Raw genomic sequence first — 14,929 nt, 5'->3', positions numbered from 1 at the left:
GCCGGGCGTGGGGCATGCCCAGATCTGACCCTGTCCCCTGCTCCCTGTGTCTTCAGCATCCTGGGTATGCATCTGTTTGGCTGCAAATTTGCCTCTGAGCGGGATGGGGACACACTGCCAGACCGGAAGAATTTTGACTCCCTGCTCTGGGCCATTGTCACCGTCTTTCAGGTTCGAGGATTGCAGGGCAAGGGGTGAGCAGGAGCCATCGGATGCTCCTTTCAGGCCCTGACTCATGTCTCCTGCCCTCAGATCCTGACCCAGGAGGACTGGAACAAAGTCCTCTACAACGGCATGGCCTCCACCTCGTCCTGGGCTGCCCTTTACTTCATCGCCCTCATGACCTTTGGCAACTATGTGCTCTTTAATCTGCTTGTCGCCATTCTGGTGGAGGGCTTCCAAGCAGAGGTAACCCCGGTGCTTTCTGACCTCCAGGAGGGGTAGGCCCCTTCCTCCCTCCCTCTGCTGCCTCCTGTGGGGGTCTGGGAGGTTCCCCGGGTAGCATCCCTGGGTCTGAGTCCTTATCACGTGGCTGACAGGATGATTGGGTGGGGTCCCTGGGTTACAGATTGGTGGCTGGTGGGCTTCTCTCTCCATCGACTAAACCCTTCCCCAGAAAGCCAGACAAACCAAGCGTCAGGCCCACCAGGCAGTGGGATGCTGAGTGTAAGTGTCCTATGGGACAACAGGAGGACCCTCTGGGCAGGGGCTGTGGGAGACTCGTGTGCAAGTCATGCAAGTGCAGGCTGAGCTGATGAAGATGCTGCCAGGACCCAGGCAGGGCTGAGCTGCCCAGGGTGAGAAATGAGCCCAATTAGCTGCAGGCATGGCAGAGACAGGCGTCCTATTTCCAGCCCAGGCTCCATCACCTCCGTCACAAGCAGCGTCATCAATTAATATTGACTCACATTGATCCTGCCCCGCCATGCCAGGGCCCAGCCTCCACTCCAAAAGCCGCACCTCTTCCTCTCCCCCAACTCTGCCTTCCTTCCCGCCTGAGCCCCCAGACCCACGCCAGTGTCCCAGTACCTCAAACAGGATGTGCTGACCCAACCTAGAAATGCTCCAGGTCAGGCCTGGAGAAGCTCGGTCCAGTTCTCTCTGGGTGACCCGGATGGAAACTCCCGCTGCGGCCTGGTCTATAAATACTGGGCACATGGTGGAAAAACAAAAATCTATTTTCCGGCTCCTTCTCGGCCTTACGAGGGAGGGCCATCCCTGTGGGCCAGGCTGGGCTGGTGGGGTGCGGTGCATCAGTCCCACACCAGCCTTTCTCCCCGCTTCCGTTTTAATTCTCTAGTTATCCATTATCAAATTTCCTCTCTGCTGGGTGGCAGTGAGGGCATCTGGGGTTGGGGAGGCTTTGGTGATTGCCAGGCCTCTTGCGGGGAAGGAGGGCCGTCCAGCTTTCCCCGGAACAGGACACTTCTTTGGGGTTTCCCTGGGGCTGCAGAGTTGAAAGCTGTCACAGGGCTCCCTCAACAGCTGGGGTCTCCATGGCCTCTTGCAGGGCCCTGCTAGTTGCCTGCAGAAAGAGGAGCCAGGTGGGGGTGGGTCCCTTTAGCCCCCCTCCAAATAGTAGCTCCTAAAAGCTAAGCTCCCCTCCAAAAAATTCCTCCTGGGCCTCTGTAGGGGACACGGAAACCACCCTGGGCCCGTTTCTCTCCCTTGCTGTTGCCCATCCACCACGGTAGTCCAGGGGATTCCCGGCACAGACGGGCCCCTCCTCACCACTTGGGCTTTCAAAAACACCTTGTTAAATTGAGTGCAGCTGGTTGCTAGGCAGCAGTGACATCTGAGTGTGGGAACGGAGCTGCCTGGTCAGGTCACCCAGGCCCCACTGGGAGCCTGCAAGCTGTCCCAGTGTGGAGGGTGGACCAGGGCTCTGGGGCCACACCCTCCTCCACCTTGGGAGCAGAGGTGCCCTTTTGGGTGTCTCTCAGGACCTGGTGCCTTGGGCTGGATGTTCATTGCTATGGATGGAGAAGCCTTTGGAGATCAAGCCTTCTGTGGGGGTGGGCAGCTACGGTAGCCCCAAATGCCCATGTCGGGGGCTGGACCTGTGCTCCATTGTTCTGCATGTGGTGGCATGGATGGGACAGGGTCATTCGATCTCCATGACCTGGACACTTCCAGAACCACCTGCCTGTCCTTTCTGGGGTTCTAGGAGGCCCTGTGGTCTGGCAGGGGAGCCTGGCTTTGCTGTGGTGATGGCCTGGAATTTTGTTTTGTTTTGTTTTCACTGATAAGACAATCCACCTTGGTGGAGGGGGTGGTTGTTCCCACCTTGGTGGACTCTGCCAGCAGGAAACCTCAAGGGTAGCCCCCTGCTGGCCCTGCCACCACGCCAAGAGGGGCAGGGGGTGGTCCCTGGAGACAGATCCCGCCTGGCTGTTGATTTCCTGACTCACAGGGGGCAGTGCCCTGGATTCCTGTATATTTATCATCCACACACTTAATTAAATGAACAGGCGGCGAGCCCTGTGTGTGGCCATTAATTGATACCAAACAACATCACAGCCATCGTGGCAGGGTTCCTGTCACATCCCATTCCACACCGAGTGGCTGGATCCGTTCTGACTTGAAGGCACTTGGGCTGAGAGAGTGAGAAATTATGAGGCCTGATTTCGCTCCTTGTCGAGACCTCATCTTGGCTTTTGTCTGCTCCTCCTTCCGGTCCTCCCTGCTGTTCCCACAACCCCTGCCTCAGAGCCAGGGAGAGGGCAGCTGTATCCTGAGCCGGGGATGCAGGTTCAAGGCCCATCTCCACCCCTTACTACGCACAATTCAGGCAGTTTTGCTAACTTCTCCGGACCTCAGGTGCCTCTTCCTAAGATGGTCCCAGCGGCCCCACCTCCTACGCACGCTGGTGTGACCACAACAGTTGCACGCTGCCCGCACACCCTCCATGCATGTTAGCTGTTGTTATTAAGAACAGTGGGGGCTTGATCCTTCCTTGCCTGGGTCCCCACTTCAGATACATTCTGGTCTGGCGGCCTGGAGTTGAATTCCGGAAGGCTGTCTTGTCCCACTTCCTGCCCACCCTGCGTCTCTCATTTCTCCCCTGTGGGGTGTGTACCCCTCTTCTCTCCTTGCTCTTTGGACACTGCTGATATTCAGAGGCCTGAGCGCTTGTGACCAGCGGCCCTCCCCGCCTCCCCCTCTCCCTGTAGGAAATCAGCAAACGGGAAGATGCGAGTGGACAGTTAAGCTGTATTCAGCTGCCTGTCGACTCCCAGGGGGTAGGTACGCACTCTTGAGTTGCATGCCCCCCGCACCCATGTCCCCTACTCCTCCGCCTCCGTGTCTCTGTGCTCGCGTTTGTGCTCAGCTGCTGTGCAACCTGTGATAGCCATGGTGGCCATTGGTGTCTTGGGGTTTGCTTCAATTTTAAGTCCCTTCCCTGGTGAGGACATGGAAGGGAGGAGCCTCCTGGCCTTGGGCCCCATCAACCCACAAAGGGCACCTTCCCGTCCCTGCCAGGCCAGAGAAGGAAGGGACTTAGACTCCTCTGTGTGTGCACTGGAGGGTTGTGCGCACCTACTCTGGAGTCCCAGAGAGCCCCAGATGTCCAGGCTCAGTGGGGTCAAGACTGCAGCCATGGACAACACTACCCCATCCTCTCTCTTTCACCCCTCACTCTGGGCCCCCATTGGAGACCCCACAGACTGCCTCAGCTCAGGACAATTCCCTGGAGGAGGTGGGGATCAAGTGGGCCAGAATTGTAATCCACTCCCGAATCTCTGGAGTCGCCCCAGGTCGTTCAAGCATCCCCTCCTCAGCCCCTACACTAAGCCTGTGTCCTGCTCTTCCCTGCTCCGGCACTGGAATTGAGGGCAATGCCAGGATCCCCATGGGACCCCATGGTGCCACGCATCCCAAGCAGCCCCCTGGAGATCCCACTTGATAATTAAAGGCCTCGTTAGGGATGTAAACTGAGTTAATAAAAATGATCCCCTGAGATGCCAATTACCCAATATTTATGTCCTTATCAAAAGTAGCAATCAAGTATTTTTTAATAACTTCTTAAGGAGAAGTGTGTAATTACTGGGGAACCTACTGACCTGCTAAGAAGGAAGAAAAAACTATCCTAGAGACAAGGAGAGAAGTCAAAACGGGGCCAGAGAAGGTGGGAGTAGAAGCAGAGGGTCTCAAGTGGCATCCGTGGCTGAGCTGCAGTGGCCGGGGTCTTCCAGTTTCCTTTTGGGATCTTTGAGTCCGAGGCTCTTGGGACGAGTGGGACAGAAGGAAGGCAGGGGCCTCCTGTGGACTTTTGGAATTGAAGTTTTCATGACCACTTCACCCAGGACCCAGCTCCTCTGCCTGTGCCACCTGCCTGCCCACTCAGCCCTTCTCCCCGAAGCCAGCTGTGGTGCCGTTCTAGCCAGGCTGGCTGTGCTGTGCGGTGGCATCGGGTGAGGTGTGGCCTGTTCTGAAGTGTGACACCGGGGCCCTGGGCCTGGGTGGTGTGGCCCGCACCGGTGCATGCCTCGTGCCGTGGTTGCTGATCCCGTGGCCTCTATGTGGTGTGTGCGTGTGAGGACAGGGAGTCCTCAGTCCATCTCAGTGGCCCCTGTCTGGCCAAGAGCCTGACGGCCTGCTGCTTCCCAACCCTAGGGAGATGCCACCAAGTCTGAGTCCGAACCCGATTTCTTCTCACCCAGCGTGGATGGTGACGGGGATGGGAAGAAGCGCTTGGCCCGTGAGTACCTATCCTGGGGGCCCGGTCCTGGCCCTCGGCCAGCCCTGAGTGGACTCAGGCTCTCATCCTCTCATCCCTGTGCAGTGGTGTCCCTGGGCCAGCACCCGGAGCTGCATAAGAGCTTGTTGCCGCCGCTCATCATCCACACGGCCGCCACCCCCATGTCGCTGCCCAAGAGCTCCAGCACGGGCCTGGGCGAGGCGCTGGGCTCCGGGTCCTGCCGCACCAGCAGCAGCGGGTCCGCCGAGCCTGGGGCCGCCCACGAGATGAAGTCACCGGTAGGGGGTGCTTGTGGGTGCCCACGGTGGCAGACACTGGGAGGACAGGAGGAAGAGGGACGGCTGTCCAAGGGCACAGCCCCAGGCCAGGGGCTGGACAGGGCCTGGTGTCAGGGCTGGCTGTGCTGGTGAGCGAAGGGCCCCAGCCATGGAGGAGAAAGAGCAGGGCGCTGATCCTGTCTCTGCTGTCCCCTCGCTGTGTGACCGTGAGCAAGGCTCAACCTCTTAACCTCTCAGAGCCTCTTCTGTGAAATGGGGCCAGGTGCCCCTCTTTCCTTCATGCCTAACAGCCCTCATCTAGTCCCTGATTTTTGGCAGACATTGCTTGTGAGTGCTCTGGATGCATCTAACTCTCACTGCACTGTGGGGTGAGGGCCATCCTCAGCCCCATTTTGCAGATGGCTGAGGCCAGTGACAGAGCCAGCCTGTTAGTCCAGGGGGCTGGTGTCACAGCCCACGCCCTCACGTTTTGTGCATTTTTAAAAAATGTTTAAGAGTGCGTTTTTAATTGACAAATAATTCCATCTAATTATGGGATAAAATGTGGTGCTTTGATATATGTATACATTATGGCATGATTAAATCAAGCTAACTAACATATGCATCACCTCATCATTTTCTCATCATCATGGTAGCAGTAAATCTCAGAAATGTGTTCTTCCTGTCTTGCTGAAACTTGGTGCCCTTTGACCAGCGTCTCCCCATTTTCATCCCCTCGGCCCCTGCAAATCACCCTTCTTCTCTTTGCTTCCCTAAGTGTTGCAGATTCCACATGCAAGTGAGGTCCTGCAATATCTGCCACTGCATGGCTTATTTCACTCAGCATAATAATAATCCTCCAGGTCTACCCATCTTAATGCAGATGACAGGATCTCCTTTTTAAAGGCTGAATAGTCTTCCATTATTTGCACCTTGTGTACACACCATATTCCATACCTTGTATTGTGAATAGTATGGCAATGAACATGGATGTTCTTATATATATTATAACTATTATAAATATATTTTATATGTACAAATGTATATTATATGATATATACATATATAATATATATTTTGTATATACATACATATATCCAGTTGTGGGATTGCTGTATCATATAATTGTTCCATTTTTAGTTTTTTGAGGGACCCCCGTACTATTTTCCATAATGGCTGCACTAATTTACACGGCCACCAAAGTGTACAGGGTTCCGTTTTCTCCGCATCCTTTTTGATAACAGCCATCCTGACAGGTGTGAAGTGACCTCTTATTGTGGTTTTAATTTTTATTTCCCAGATGATCAGTGATGTCAAACTTTTTTCTATATATGCCTGTTGGCCATTTCTGTCTTTTGAGCAATATCTGTTCAGCTCCTTTGCTCAATTGGATTGTTTTCTTGCTATTGAGTTGAGTTTCTTCTTGCTGTTATTTTATGCTGCCTCTCAGCGATGATACTTCTCTCACCAACTAAATGAAGGGCAAGTGCTACTGTATGTCTACTTTACACACAAGGAAACAGAGGTGCGGAGAGGTGTAATAACTTCCCTTGAGTCACAGCCGAATGGAGTGAGAGCCAGGATCTGAACCCAGGCCAGAGGCTCCTGCTCACACCTCTGCACTCAGCCACATGCCAGGGAGGCCACAGGACAGGGGTACACTGAGGGGTGCAGGGCCGTGCATCCCTGCTGAGGTCCCGCCTCCTCTGCTCACTCCGCAGCCCAGCACCCGCAGCTCCCCACACAGCCCCTGGAGTGCAGCCAGCAGCTGGACCAGCAGGCGCTCGAGCCGCAACAGCCTGAGCCGAGCCCCGAGCCTGAAGCGCCGCAGCCCCAGCGGGGAGCGGAGGTCTCTGCTTTCTGGTGAGGGCCGGGAAAGCCAGGACGAGGATGAGAGCTCGGAGGAGGAGCGGGCCAGCCCTGCAGGCAGTGACTGTCGTCCCAGGGGCTCCCTGGAGCGGGAGGCCAAGAGCTCCTTCGACCTGCCAGACACGCTGCAGGTGCCCGGGCTGCACCTCACAGCCAGCGGCCGGAGCTCTGCCTCCGAGCACCAGGACTGCAACGGCAAGTCAGCTTCCGGGCGCCTGGCCCGTGCCCTGCGGCCTGATGACCCCGCACTGGACGGCGATGACGGCGATGACGAGGGCAACCTGGTGAGGCCCGCGTGGGCACAGTGACCCCTGCTGACCGACCTTGAGAAAGGGCAGCTGTGCGCATCTGGCAGAGACAAGGGAGCTAGGGTTCCGAGCCCGGGGGACATCTAAGCAGCTCCTTTCTCCCCCCAGCCCACTGCCCTGCTGAGCCCAGGTCCTTGTCATGCCTGGGGCTATGACACTGCCGTCCTTGGTGGATGCGAACGGTTTCGGGCAGCTGTGTATGAATCTTTCATGGCCCTGCCCCTGTGACTCAGAAAGACCCATCACTCATCTCTCTAAACTGACGTCCCTCCCGTCCCCCTTCTCTTCTGGACCCTGTCACAAGCCTTAACTTCCAGCCTGTCCTCACCTATCCCCCCCAGCCCCTCACCACCCGCTCTGCCCCGGGGATGGGCACGGGGACCTGGGATGCGGGGTTAGCACGTGAGGAGAGGGACCAGCGTCTCCTCTGCCCAGGTGCTCTGCACAGACAGCTGTGATGAGTATGATGTTTAATAACTGATGTGGCTCCCAAGCTCAGCGGGGGACCGGCAGGGGCTGGGCTGGAGCAGGGTGGGAGGAGCAGAGGGCTTGGGCAGGGGGTGCAGGGAAGGAGGGGCAGATGGGATGCTGCTCAGGACGGGGCGCCGCGTGGCTTGGAGCCAGGCGGGTTTGGCACTAAAGGAAGAGAATAAAGGCTCTGCTGTGGGCGGTGCTGGACCAGGCCAGGGTCTGGAAGCCTGGTCCTGCTCATGCCCTAGGGTTTCTTCTGCAGAGCAAAGGGGAACGAATCCGGGCGTGGATCCGCGCCCGGCTGCCCGCCTGCTGCCGTGAGCGAGACTCCTGGTCAGCCTACATCTTCCCTCCCCAGTCAAGGTAGTGGGGAAGGGGCCCTGGCCTGTGCCCCCGCGGTGCTACCCAGGGGTGCTGGAAGCGGGGTGTGAGCTGAGGCCTCGGGCTGGGAGGGCCCTGCAGGGACTGCACTGCAGGTGACGCCTCCCCCCCCACCCGGAGCAGGTTCCGCCTTCTGTGTCACCGGATCATCACCCACAAGATGTTCGACCATGTGGTCCTCGTCATCATCTTCCTCAACTGCATCACCATTGCCATGGAGCGCCCCAAAATCGACCCCCACAGCGCTGTGAGTCACCAGGACTGTAAAAACAGCTGTGGGCTCCTGCTCGATGCTAGGCCCCCTCCTGAGTTAGCACTCAGCTCAGAGCCAGCCAGGGAGGCGAGCAGGCCCGGGTAGCCAGCCTACCCTCAGGTCTCTTGGACTCCAGCCCTTCCTCCTGGCCCCCCAAGATGCCTCCTGTGTCCTTTCCTGCCTTGGTTTACCTTATGTTGACACACCAGCCTCAGTGGGTGCCCTGCTGCACCCCAGGTGTGTTCTCCTGTGGGGCGGGCATGTGTACGAGTCCCGTAGTGTTGGGCCGTGCAGCCTAGACAGGTCCTGCCCACAGCGAGGCCAGGGATGCTACTGGGAGGAGCTCGTCCAGGCCGCCTGGGAGTGCTGCACAGCAGGGCAAGGAAGCTGCTCTTTGCTCCTTGGGGCCCTGCCAGGTCACAAACAAGTAGGTTTTCTGGTGCCATGGAGGGGGACATTGGTCACTTCTGCTTGGCTTTGAACTCAGTCCTTCCCAGAAGGGCACAAGAGGCCGAAAGCCCAAGTCCCGGCCAGTCCTCACCTCTGTGGGAAGGGCCCATCTGGTTCTGGGAGCTGTCTCTTCCCAGCCTGGCGTCTCGGCTCCTCCCACTGGCAGCAATTTGGGCCTAGAAGGGTGAGTGGGAGTGGTCCTGTTTCCCCCCATGGCATTTTGCAGCACTAGCTTGGAGGTGGCCTGAGGTTCCCCCTTCACCCCTCCTCGCTGCCTCCCACATTATTGTTTGGATTTCAGAGCTGCCGGGGCTTCTGTTTTCCATTAGGGTGGGCTCCAGCCAGGCCGGGGTGGGGCTGCAGGGAGCCCCAGGAATGGAGGGGCCGGCCCGGACCTAGGTGGGTGAGTGTGGGCCTGCACTGGGGGCCCCCTGCTGGACCTCGCCAGCTCCCAGGCCCTGTGCCAAGCTCTCTGTCACTGTCCCCACCTTCCTACTCCGCCCCTCGGGCTCCGACCACGCCTGCTTCTCTCCTGCCCTTTCTCCAGCCTGCACACTCACACTCACGTTGCCAGCCACCTCCAGCCACCTCCAGGCCCCTCTTGGCCACCAGGGATGGCCTCAGCTCACAGGCACTGCACCATCCATGCCTGGCACAACGATGGTGCCCCAGGAGGCACTATCATCTGTACCCAGGGCCCCAGTGTGCCTGCCTCGATTTGTTTCTGGGGCACAGGGTAGGAAAACGGAAGGAGGTAGCATGGCAGGGGGGGTCAGAGAGCACATTAAATCCTGCTCCAGCTTCAAGGAGGAGTCAGGGAATTGGGCCTGGGATTTGGGGCTTGGACAACAGCACTGTGGTGCAGAGCGTGTCTCCTCCAGGCCATGTGGTAGGGGAGATTGTGCTCTGGGACAAGGACAAGACTGTCCACGCGGGCTGCACCTTGTGTGTGTGTGACAGGGATGGAGACAGAGTCTGGGGGAACTGTCCATGTTGTCGTGCAGGGTGCAGCTCATCTCTCTGTGTCGAATGCTTGAAGCTGATTTTAGCTTCCATGTGCAAACATGGCCCACGCCAAGGGGTCTTGGTGGGCAGCACCTTCGTCTCTCCTCCAGGAACGCATCTTCCTGACCCTCTCCAACTACATCTTCACCGCAGTCTTTCTGGCTGAAATGACAGTGAAGGTGACGGCAGGCCATCGGCACTGGTTTGGGCCCCCTGCTTCCCGGTGGGCGTGGAGACCGTGGAGCTGGGGGAGGGTGGGAGGGCCAGCTGCAGTGCAGGGAGGGTTGGGGACTGCAGGGAGGGTGGCTGGTGACGGGTGGCTGTGGCCCCCAGGTGGTGGCGCTGGGCTGGTGCTTCGGGGAGCAGGCATACCTTCGAAGCAGCTGGAATGTGCTGGATGGGCTGCTGGTGCTCATCTCCGTCATCGACATCCTGGTGTCCATGGTCTCTGACAGCGGCACCAAGATCCTGGGCATGTTGAGGGTGCTGCGGCTCCTGCGGACCCTGCGCCCGCTCAGGTGACCCCCACTCTGCCCAGCAGCTGCTGCAGTCCCCTCCCCATAAGGTGGCCACCTCGGGGACACCTCCCACAGCCAGCACCCCCAGGACCGCAGATGACACCCGAATCATGGCTGTGGTGATTTCCCTCCAAGACATCTTGTTGACCCTCCTTCTCTCCCAAGTGACACAGCCTCAGGGCCACCTTGTGTGATGATGGATGTGTTGTGACCACAGCCCTGTTTGGGGCACCATAAGAGGCCACCGACAGGGTCCCCGTGGCTTCCCTGGGGGGTCCCCACCCCATGAGGGGCCACACATGATTCTTAGGGGTCCTCCCCGCTCCCAGCCTGACCAGGGAATACATTTGCTGTCCTGGGAATGGGGATCTCTGTAACCTGTCTGGAGGGCTCAGGGCTCAGGGGCTTCATGGCGGGGGTCTCCTGAAGAGAGGACTCTGTTCTGCACAGTGAAGGTTGGGGAGCCGAGAGGAGGACCCCGAAAGGGAAATGGCCAAGGTTGGGCTGGGAGCGGGGCGGGAACCCCTCTCACCCTCCTCGCTGCACTCCCCAGGGTAATCAGCCGGGCCCAGGGGCTGAAGCTAGTGGTGGAGACGCTGATGTCCTCCCTGAAGCCCATCGGCAACATCGTGGTCATCTGTTGTGCCTTCTTCATCATTTTTGGCATCCTGGGGGTGCAGGTGTGTCGGGGTCTGGGGGTCTGTCCTGGAAAGCCTGAGGACTAGGACTCCTCTCCTCTTGGTTCCGAGGTTCAAGCTGCTGCCGCCATCATCCAGAAAGGAATTAGCAGGAGCCCTTCCTCCTAGGTCTTAGGCCTCAGATCTCTTAGCCTCCAGGGAACCCAAAGGGGACTTGGCCTCAGAGAAGCTCCAGGCCCATGGAAGCCGCAGGCTGCTGTCCCTGCCCCCGGCACACTCCCAGCACAGATGCTGGCCTGCGCCCCGACTCCAGGATCTCCTCCCTTCCTTCCCCACGAGCAGGGCGGGCTACATGCCAGGCCTGGGGATCCAGAGCCCAGACAGCTGGGCCAGGTTAGCGGCGTGCTGGCAGGCCGGGCGCAGACCCCAGACAAGGGAGGAAGTGGGGGCTGCTGGGGAATCCTGGCTTCTGGTCCAGGGAGGAAACTTGGCTTTGGAGGAAAAAGAGCCAGAGCTGCCTGCAGGATTCAGCAGACACCTCAGGGGGCCGGGGAGCCCCTCCACCCTGTCTTCATCTTTCAGTGTCCCAGCTCCAGCTTCGGGGCAGACTGCTGACAGTTGGGGTAGCGTGGGAGCTCCCGGTGGCTACCGCTCCCGTCCCCTCCCTTCTTCCTATGGTTCCCAGGATGTCCACTGTGCCCTGGGGAAGGGCTGTCCCAGGGTTTCCTAGAAATTCAGCAGCTCCAGGGACCAGACTGCGTCTGGCAAAGCTGTGTGGAGCCTCTCTGCTGGACCCTCCGCCACACACAGGGCCCTCAGGGAGCCCGCCCCTCCCCACCTCCCAGCCTCCTGGGAGAGCAGCTATTGTTGAGCCTAGTCCTGGGGCTCTTCCAGTGGGCTTAGGTCTGTCCCAAGCAGCTCACTCAGGCCTTTGACCCTCCTTTCCCCCCAGTCACTTCCCACCCCACCCCCCCGCCATCATGGCCTGGTCTATACTGGAATGGGGTGAACTTTCCAGACAGTCTTGGATTCCATCCCCTTTTCGGCCACCTACTGGGCACCTCTGCAGTGAGGTTGACTGACCCCAGACCTAAGTGCCCCCCATCCAGGGTGTGCCCAGACCCTGTGGGTGGGCTGGGGAGTCCTGGTTTTCTGAGATCACAGCTCACTTCTCTCTGTCCCTGGCATATGTGTGCTTCCAGCTCTTCAAAGGGAAGTTCTTTGTGTGCCAGGGCGAGGACACCAGGAACATCACCAACAAGTCGGACTGTGCTGAGGCCAGTTACCGGTGGGTCCGGCACAAGTACAACTTTGACAACCTTGGCCAGGTGAGCCCCAGGCTTGGAGGTGGGGCGGTGGGTGGTGGAAGGAGCCTGGGGCGGGGGGACAAGTCCATCACACTGAATGAGACATACCCACTCGGTTGGAGACATGGGCAAGCATAGAGATCTGCCCCTGGCTGTCTAACCACCAGCTGGTCACCGGGCTCAGTCCATCCTGTGCGCTCCAGCCAGTAAGCCCACAGGGCCTTTACCCCCACCAAAGACCGAGACCTGTGGGCTCCCAGAGCATGAGGACTCACCTAGGGCCACCGTGCCACACGGCAGAGAAGCAAGCACACATCAGAATAGGTGCAGGCAGCCTGAATGTGAATCATTTGTCAAATGAGCACCATCTGTCAGCCCAGTGACCTTGGGCAGCTGGCCTGCCAGGGCCTCGGTTTCACCAGCTGGTGAATGGGGTCATAATAATATCTCCTTGTCCTTAGGGTAAGGGTACAAAGCAAGGGTGTTTGTGTTTGCTTACATGGTTGGCTGCATATTGTCAAGACAGTTTCTTTTCACTCTACATCTGCAGACATAGAAATGTGAAAGGTGAAGTAGCTCACTTAATTTGGCGGTGTCTGGATTCCCAGGGCTCTGGGGTCCCTTTCCCTACCTGGCTGAGGTCAGACATTGTGGTCATCTCTCACGGGTTTGGGTCAGCCATGGAGCCCTGGGACAGAGAGTCTTCCTGGGGACTGGAGTATGACCCCAGCCTGACCTCCCAAGGGCTAGACACCCCAAAGCTGCTACCAGGAGATGCTCTGGTGCCAGGTGGAGGCTGGTCTAGCCACAGATTCTAGATGTCAGGTGGCCTATCACCTTCTCCTGTTTCCTTGGCCCCCTCCCCGCAGGCCCTGATGTCCCTGTTCGTGCTGGCCTCCAAGGACGGCTGGGTGGATATCATGTACGACGGGTTGGATGCTGTGGGCGTGGACCAGCAGGTGAGGCTGAGGTGGGCAGGAGCGGATGTCAAGGGCAGCAGTGCAAGCACTGGCCACAAAGAGTGCCATCAGAGAGGCTCACCGCTCACAGCAGGGCTGTGACTAGTTGCCCTGGGAGCCAGATCTGCCTGTGTTTTATTGGCCTGCAGCACATTTACATTTTTTGGAATTAGTGATGAACACTTAAAAATCGGTGAACTTGACATGGAAATCCAGCTCCTCAGGAAAGTCCTAAGTCCTAGGGGCCCTGGGCTGGTGTCCCCTCCAGGCAGCAGCGTGTGGACGGGTGGAGAATATCAGCTCTCCTTTGCCCATCCCCACCCCTCCCTACTGCCTAACACCAAACCCGCAGGGTCCGTGCCTCACCCAGGCCCTGCACACAGGCAGCGCCCAAGACGGTTCAGCCTCGGGCTGATGCCTCCGCCTACCCTTCCTGCTCCTGCCAGCCCATCATGAACCACAATCCCTGGATGCTGCTCTACTTCATCTCGTTCCTGCTCATTGTGGCCTTCTTCGTCCTGAACATGTTTGTGGGTGTGGTGGTGGAGAACTTCCACAAGTGCCGGCAGCACCAGGAGGAGGAGGAGGCGCGGCGGCGAGAGGAGAAGCGGCTGAAGAGACTGGAGAAAAAGAGAAGGAGTAAGGAGAAGCAGATGGCCGGTCGGTAGTCTTCCAACATCTCTCTGGGTCGCGCTTGACCTTGGCCTGCGACTGCAGGGGGCTGGGGGCTGGGGCGGGGCTGAGGCCGGGGGCGGGGAGAAGCTGCTCCCACCTCCTTCCTCATCTCCTCTGCCCAGCAGCATGTCCGCCTTTGGAGCCCGCACGGAGCAGACCCGGTCAGCCCCAGGGGTGAGGGCACTGCCCCCCCAGTGGGCTCCCCGGGTCTCAGCCTCATGCTCCCCAGGTGAGAGCTGGCGCACGGCCTCTCATCTCGACTCTCAGAGGAGCCTCAGGGCTTGGAAACCTGCTGCCACATTGGCCCGTGCTAGTGTGCAGTGACTCGGGATGGGCACAGGTGCCAGCCCAGGGCTGCCCAGCAAGCGTCTTGACGCTGTGGCTGCCTAGTCCAGTAGCTGTTGAGCAAGATCTGAGCAGGACCGGCAAAAGGGACAGCAGCTCAGCTCTCCCTCCCTAGGTCCAACAAAACTACCCTGACCCTGGGCCCAGGGCCTTTGCTAAAATTTAAAAAGAAAAAGAAAAAGAAAACTCCCCCTGGCTTATGTTGACCCTCAGTCCCTCTCCTGTGGCCCCAGCATCTGGTGCATGGGGTGGGTGAGCCCTGTGCCATCCCTCCTTGTGCCTCCATGTCACAGAGGTGCTGGGGTGGCGGGAAAAGACACCCTGGGCCTGGGAAGCAGGGTGTGTGTGGAGCGGCGGGCAGGAGCCACTGTTTGTGGTGCTTCGGCTGCAGGTGCAGGAGCGCCTGGCTCCCAGCCGGCTGTCCGGGCTCCTGTCTCTGTTACCCAGTCTCCCTCTCCGCCACAGCCCACATCCCTCCCAGCCTCTGTATCTCTGTGTCTGTCCCTGTTTGCTCTGTGGGTTTCCCTTCCTCTGTCCACCCTCTCACAAGCCGTCTTCCCTCCGCCGCTAAGACGCGTGCAGGGCTCTGCGTTTTCCTGGTGGTGTGTGGAAAAGTGAGTACCACTAGGCGAGTCAGGGCTGTGGGGACCTCTCTGCCCTTGGCCTGTGACAGGCACCCGGAGGAAAGGGGAGAGTGTGGGAGTCACACGGGGTGGGGGGCAGGCCCAGTGCTCTCTTCCAGGGGAGGGTGCTGCTCCAGGAGGGCCTCGGGCAGCCATGGGCAGTTCGGT

General features: G+C 58.8%; 1 protein-coding gene across 34 annotated transcripts in view; it reads left to right on the top strand.

Moving 5' to 3' along the window:
- Cacna1g (calcium voltage-gated channel subunit alpha1 G) overlaps positions 1 to 14,929 on the top strand; it is a 58,516-nt gene that overhangs the window by 28,809 nt on the left and 14,778 nt on the right. For 13 of the 34 annotated variants that reach the window (XM_004859717.3, XM_004859708.3, XM_004859712.3 and 10 more), the window contains 14 exons: positions 57 to 171; positions 253 to 408; positions 3,174 to 3,242; positions 4,618 to 4,702; positions 4,787 to 4,980; positions 6,681 to 7,112; positions 7,870 to 7,970; positions 8,112 to 8,235; positions 9,807 to 9,875; positions 10,030 to 10,214; positions 10,768 to 10,894; positions 12,055 to 12,180; positions 13,029 to 13,118; positions 13,565 to 13,757. In XM_004859717.3, coding sequence (XP_004859774.2) covers positions 57 to 171; positions 253 to 408; positions 3,174 to 3,242; positions 4,618 to 4,702; positions 4,787 to 4,980; positions 6,681 to 7,112; positions 7,870 to 7,970; positions 8,112 to 8,235; positions 9,807 to 9,875; positions 10,030 to 10,214; positions 10,768 to 10,894; positions 12,055 to 12,180; positions 13,029 to 13,118; positions 13,565 to 13,757 — 2,066 coding nt within the window. Of the gene's footprint in view, positions 1 to 56; positions 172 to 252; positions 409 to 3,173; positions 3,243 to 4,617; positions 4,703 to 4,786; positions 4,981 to 6,680; positions 7,113 to 7,869; positions 7,971 to 8,111; positions 8,236 to 9,806; positions 9,876 to 10,029; positions 10,215 to 10,767; positions 10,895 to 12,054; positions 12,181 to 13,028; positions 13,119 to 13,564; positions 13,779 to 14,929 lie in introns of all 34 variants that reach the window. The other 21 variants (XM_004859722.3, XM_004859724.3, XM_004859718.3 and 18 more) reach the window with 3 other exon arrangements.

Source organism: Heterocephalus glaber, unplaced genomic scaffold (genome assembly GCF_053883595.1).
Source record: "Heterocephalus glaber isolate CG9 unplaced genomic scaffold, H.glaber_assembly_v1.0 deba00001773, whole genome shotgun sequence".
Lineage (NCBI taxonomy): Eukaryota > Metazoa > Chordata > Mammalia > Rodentia > Bathyergidae > Heterocephalus > Heterocephalus glaber.
The sequence above is the reverse complement of the archived record's forward strand: the minus strand, read 5'-3'. Positions and strand labels throughout refer to the sequence as shown.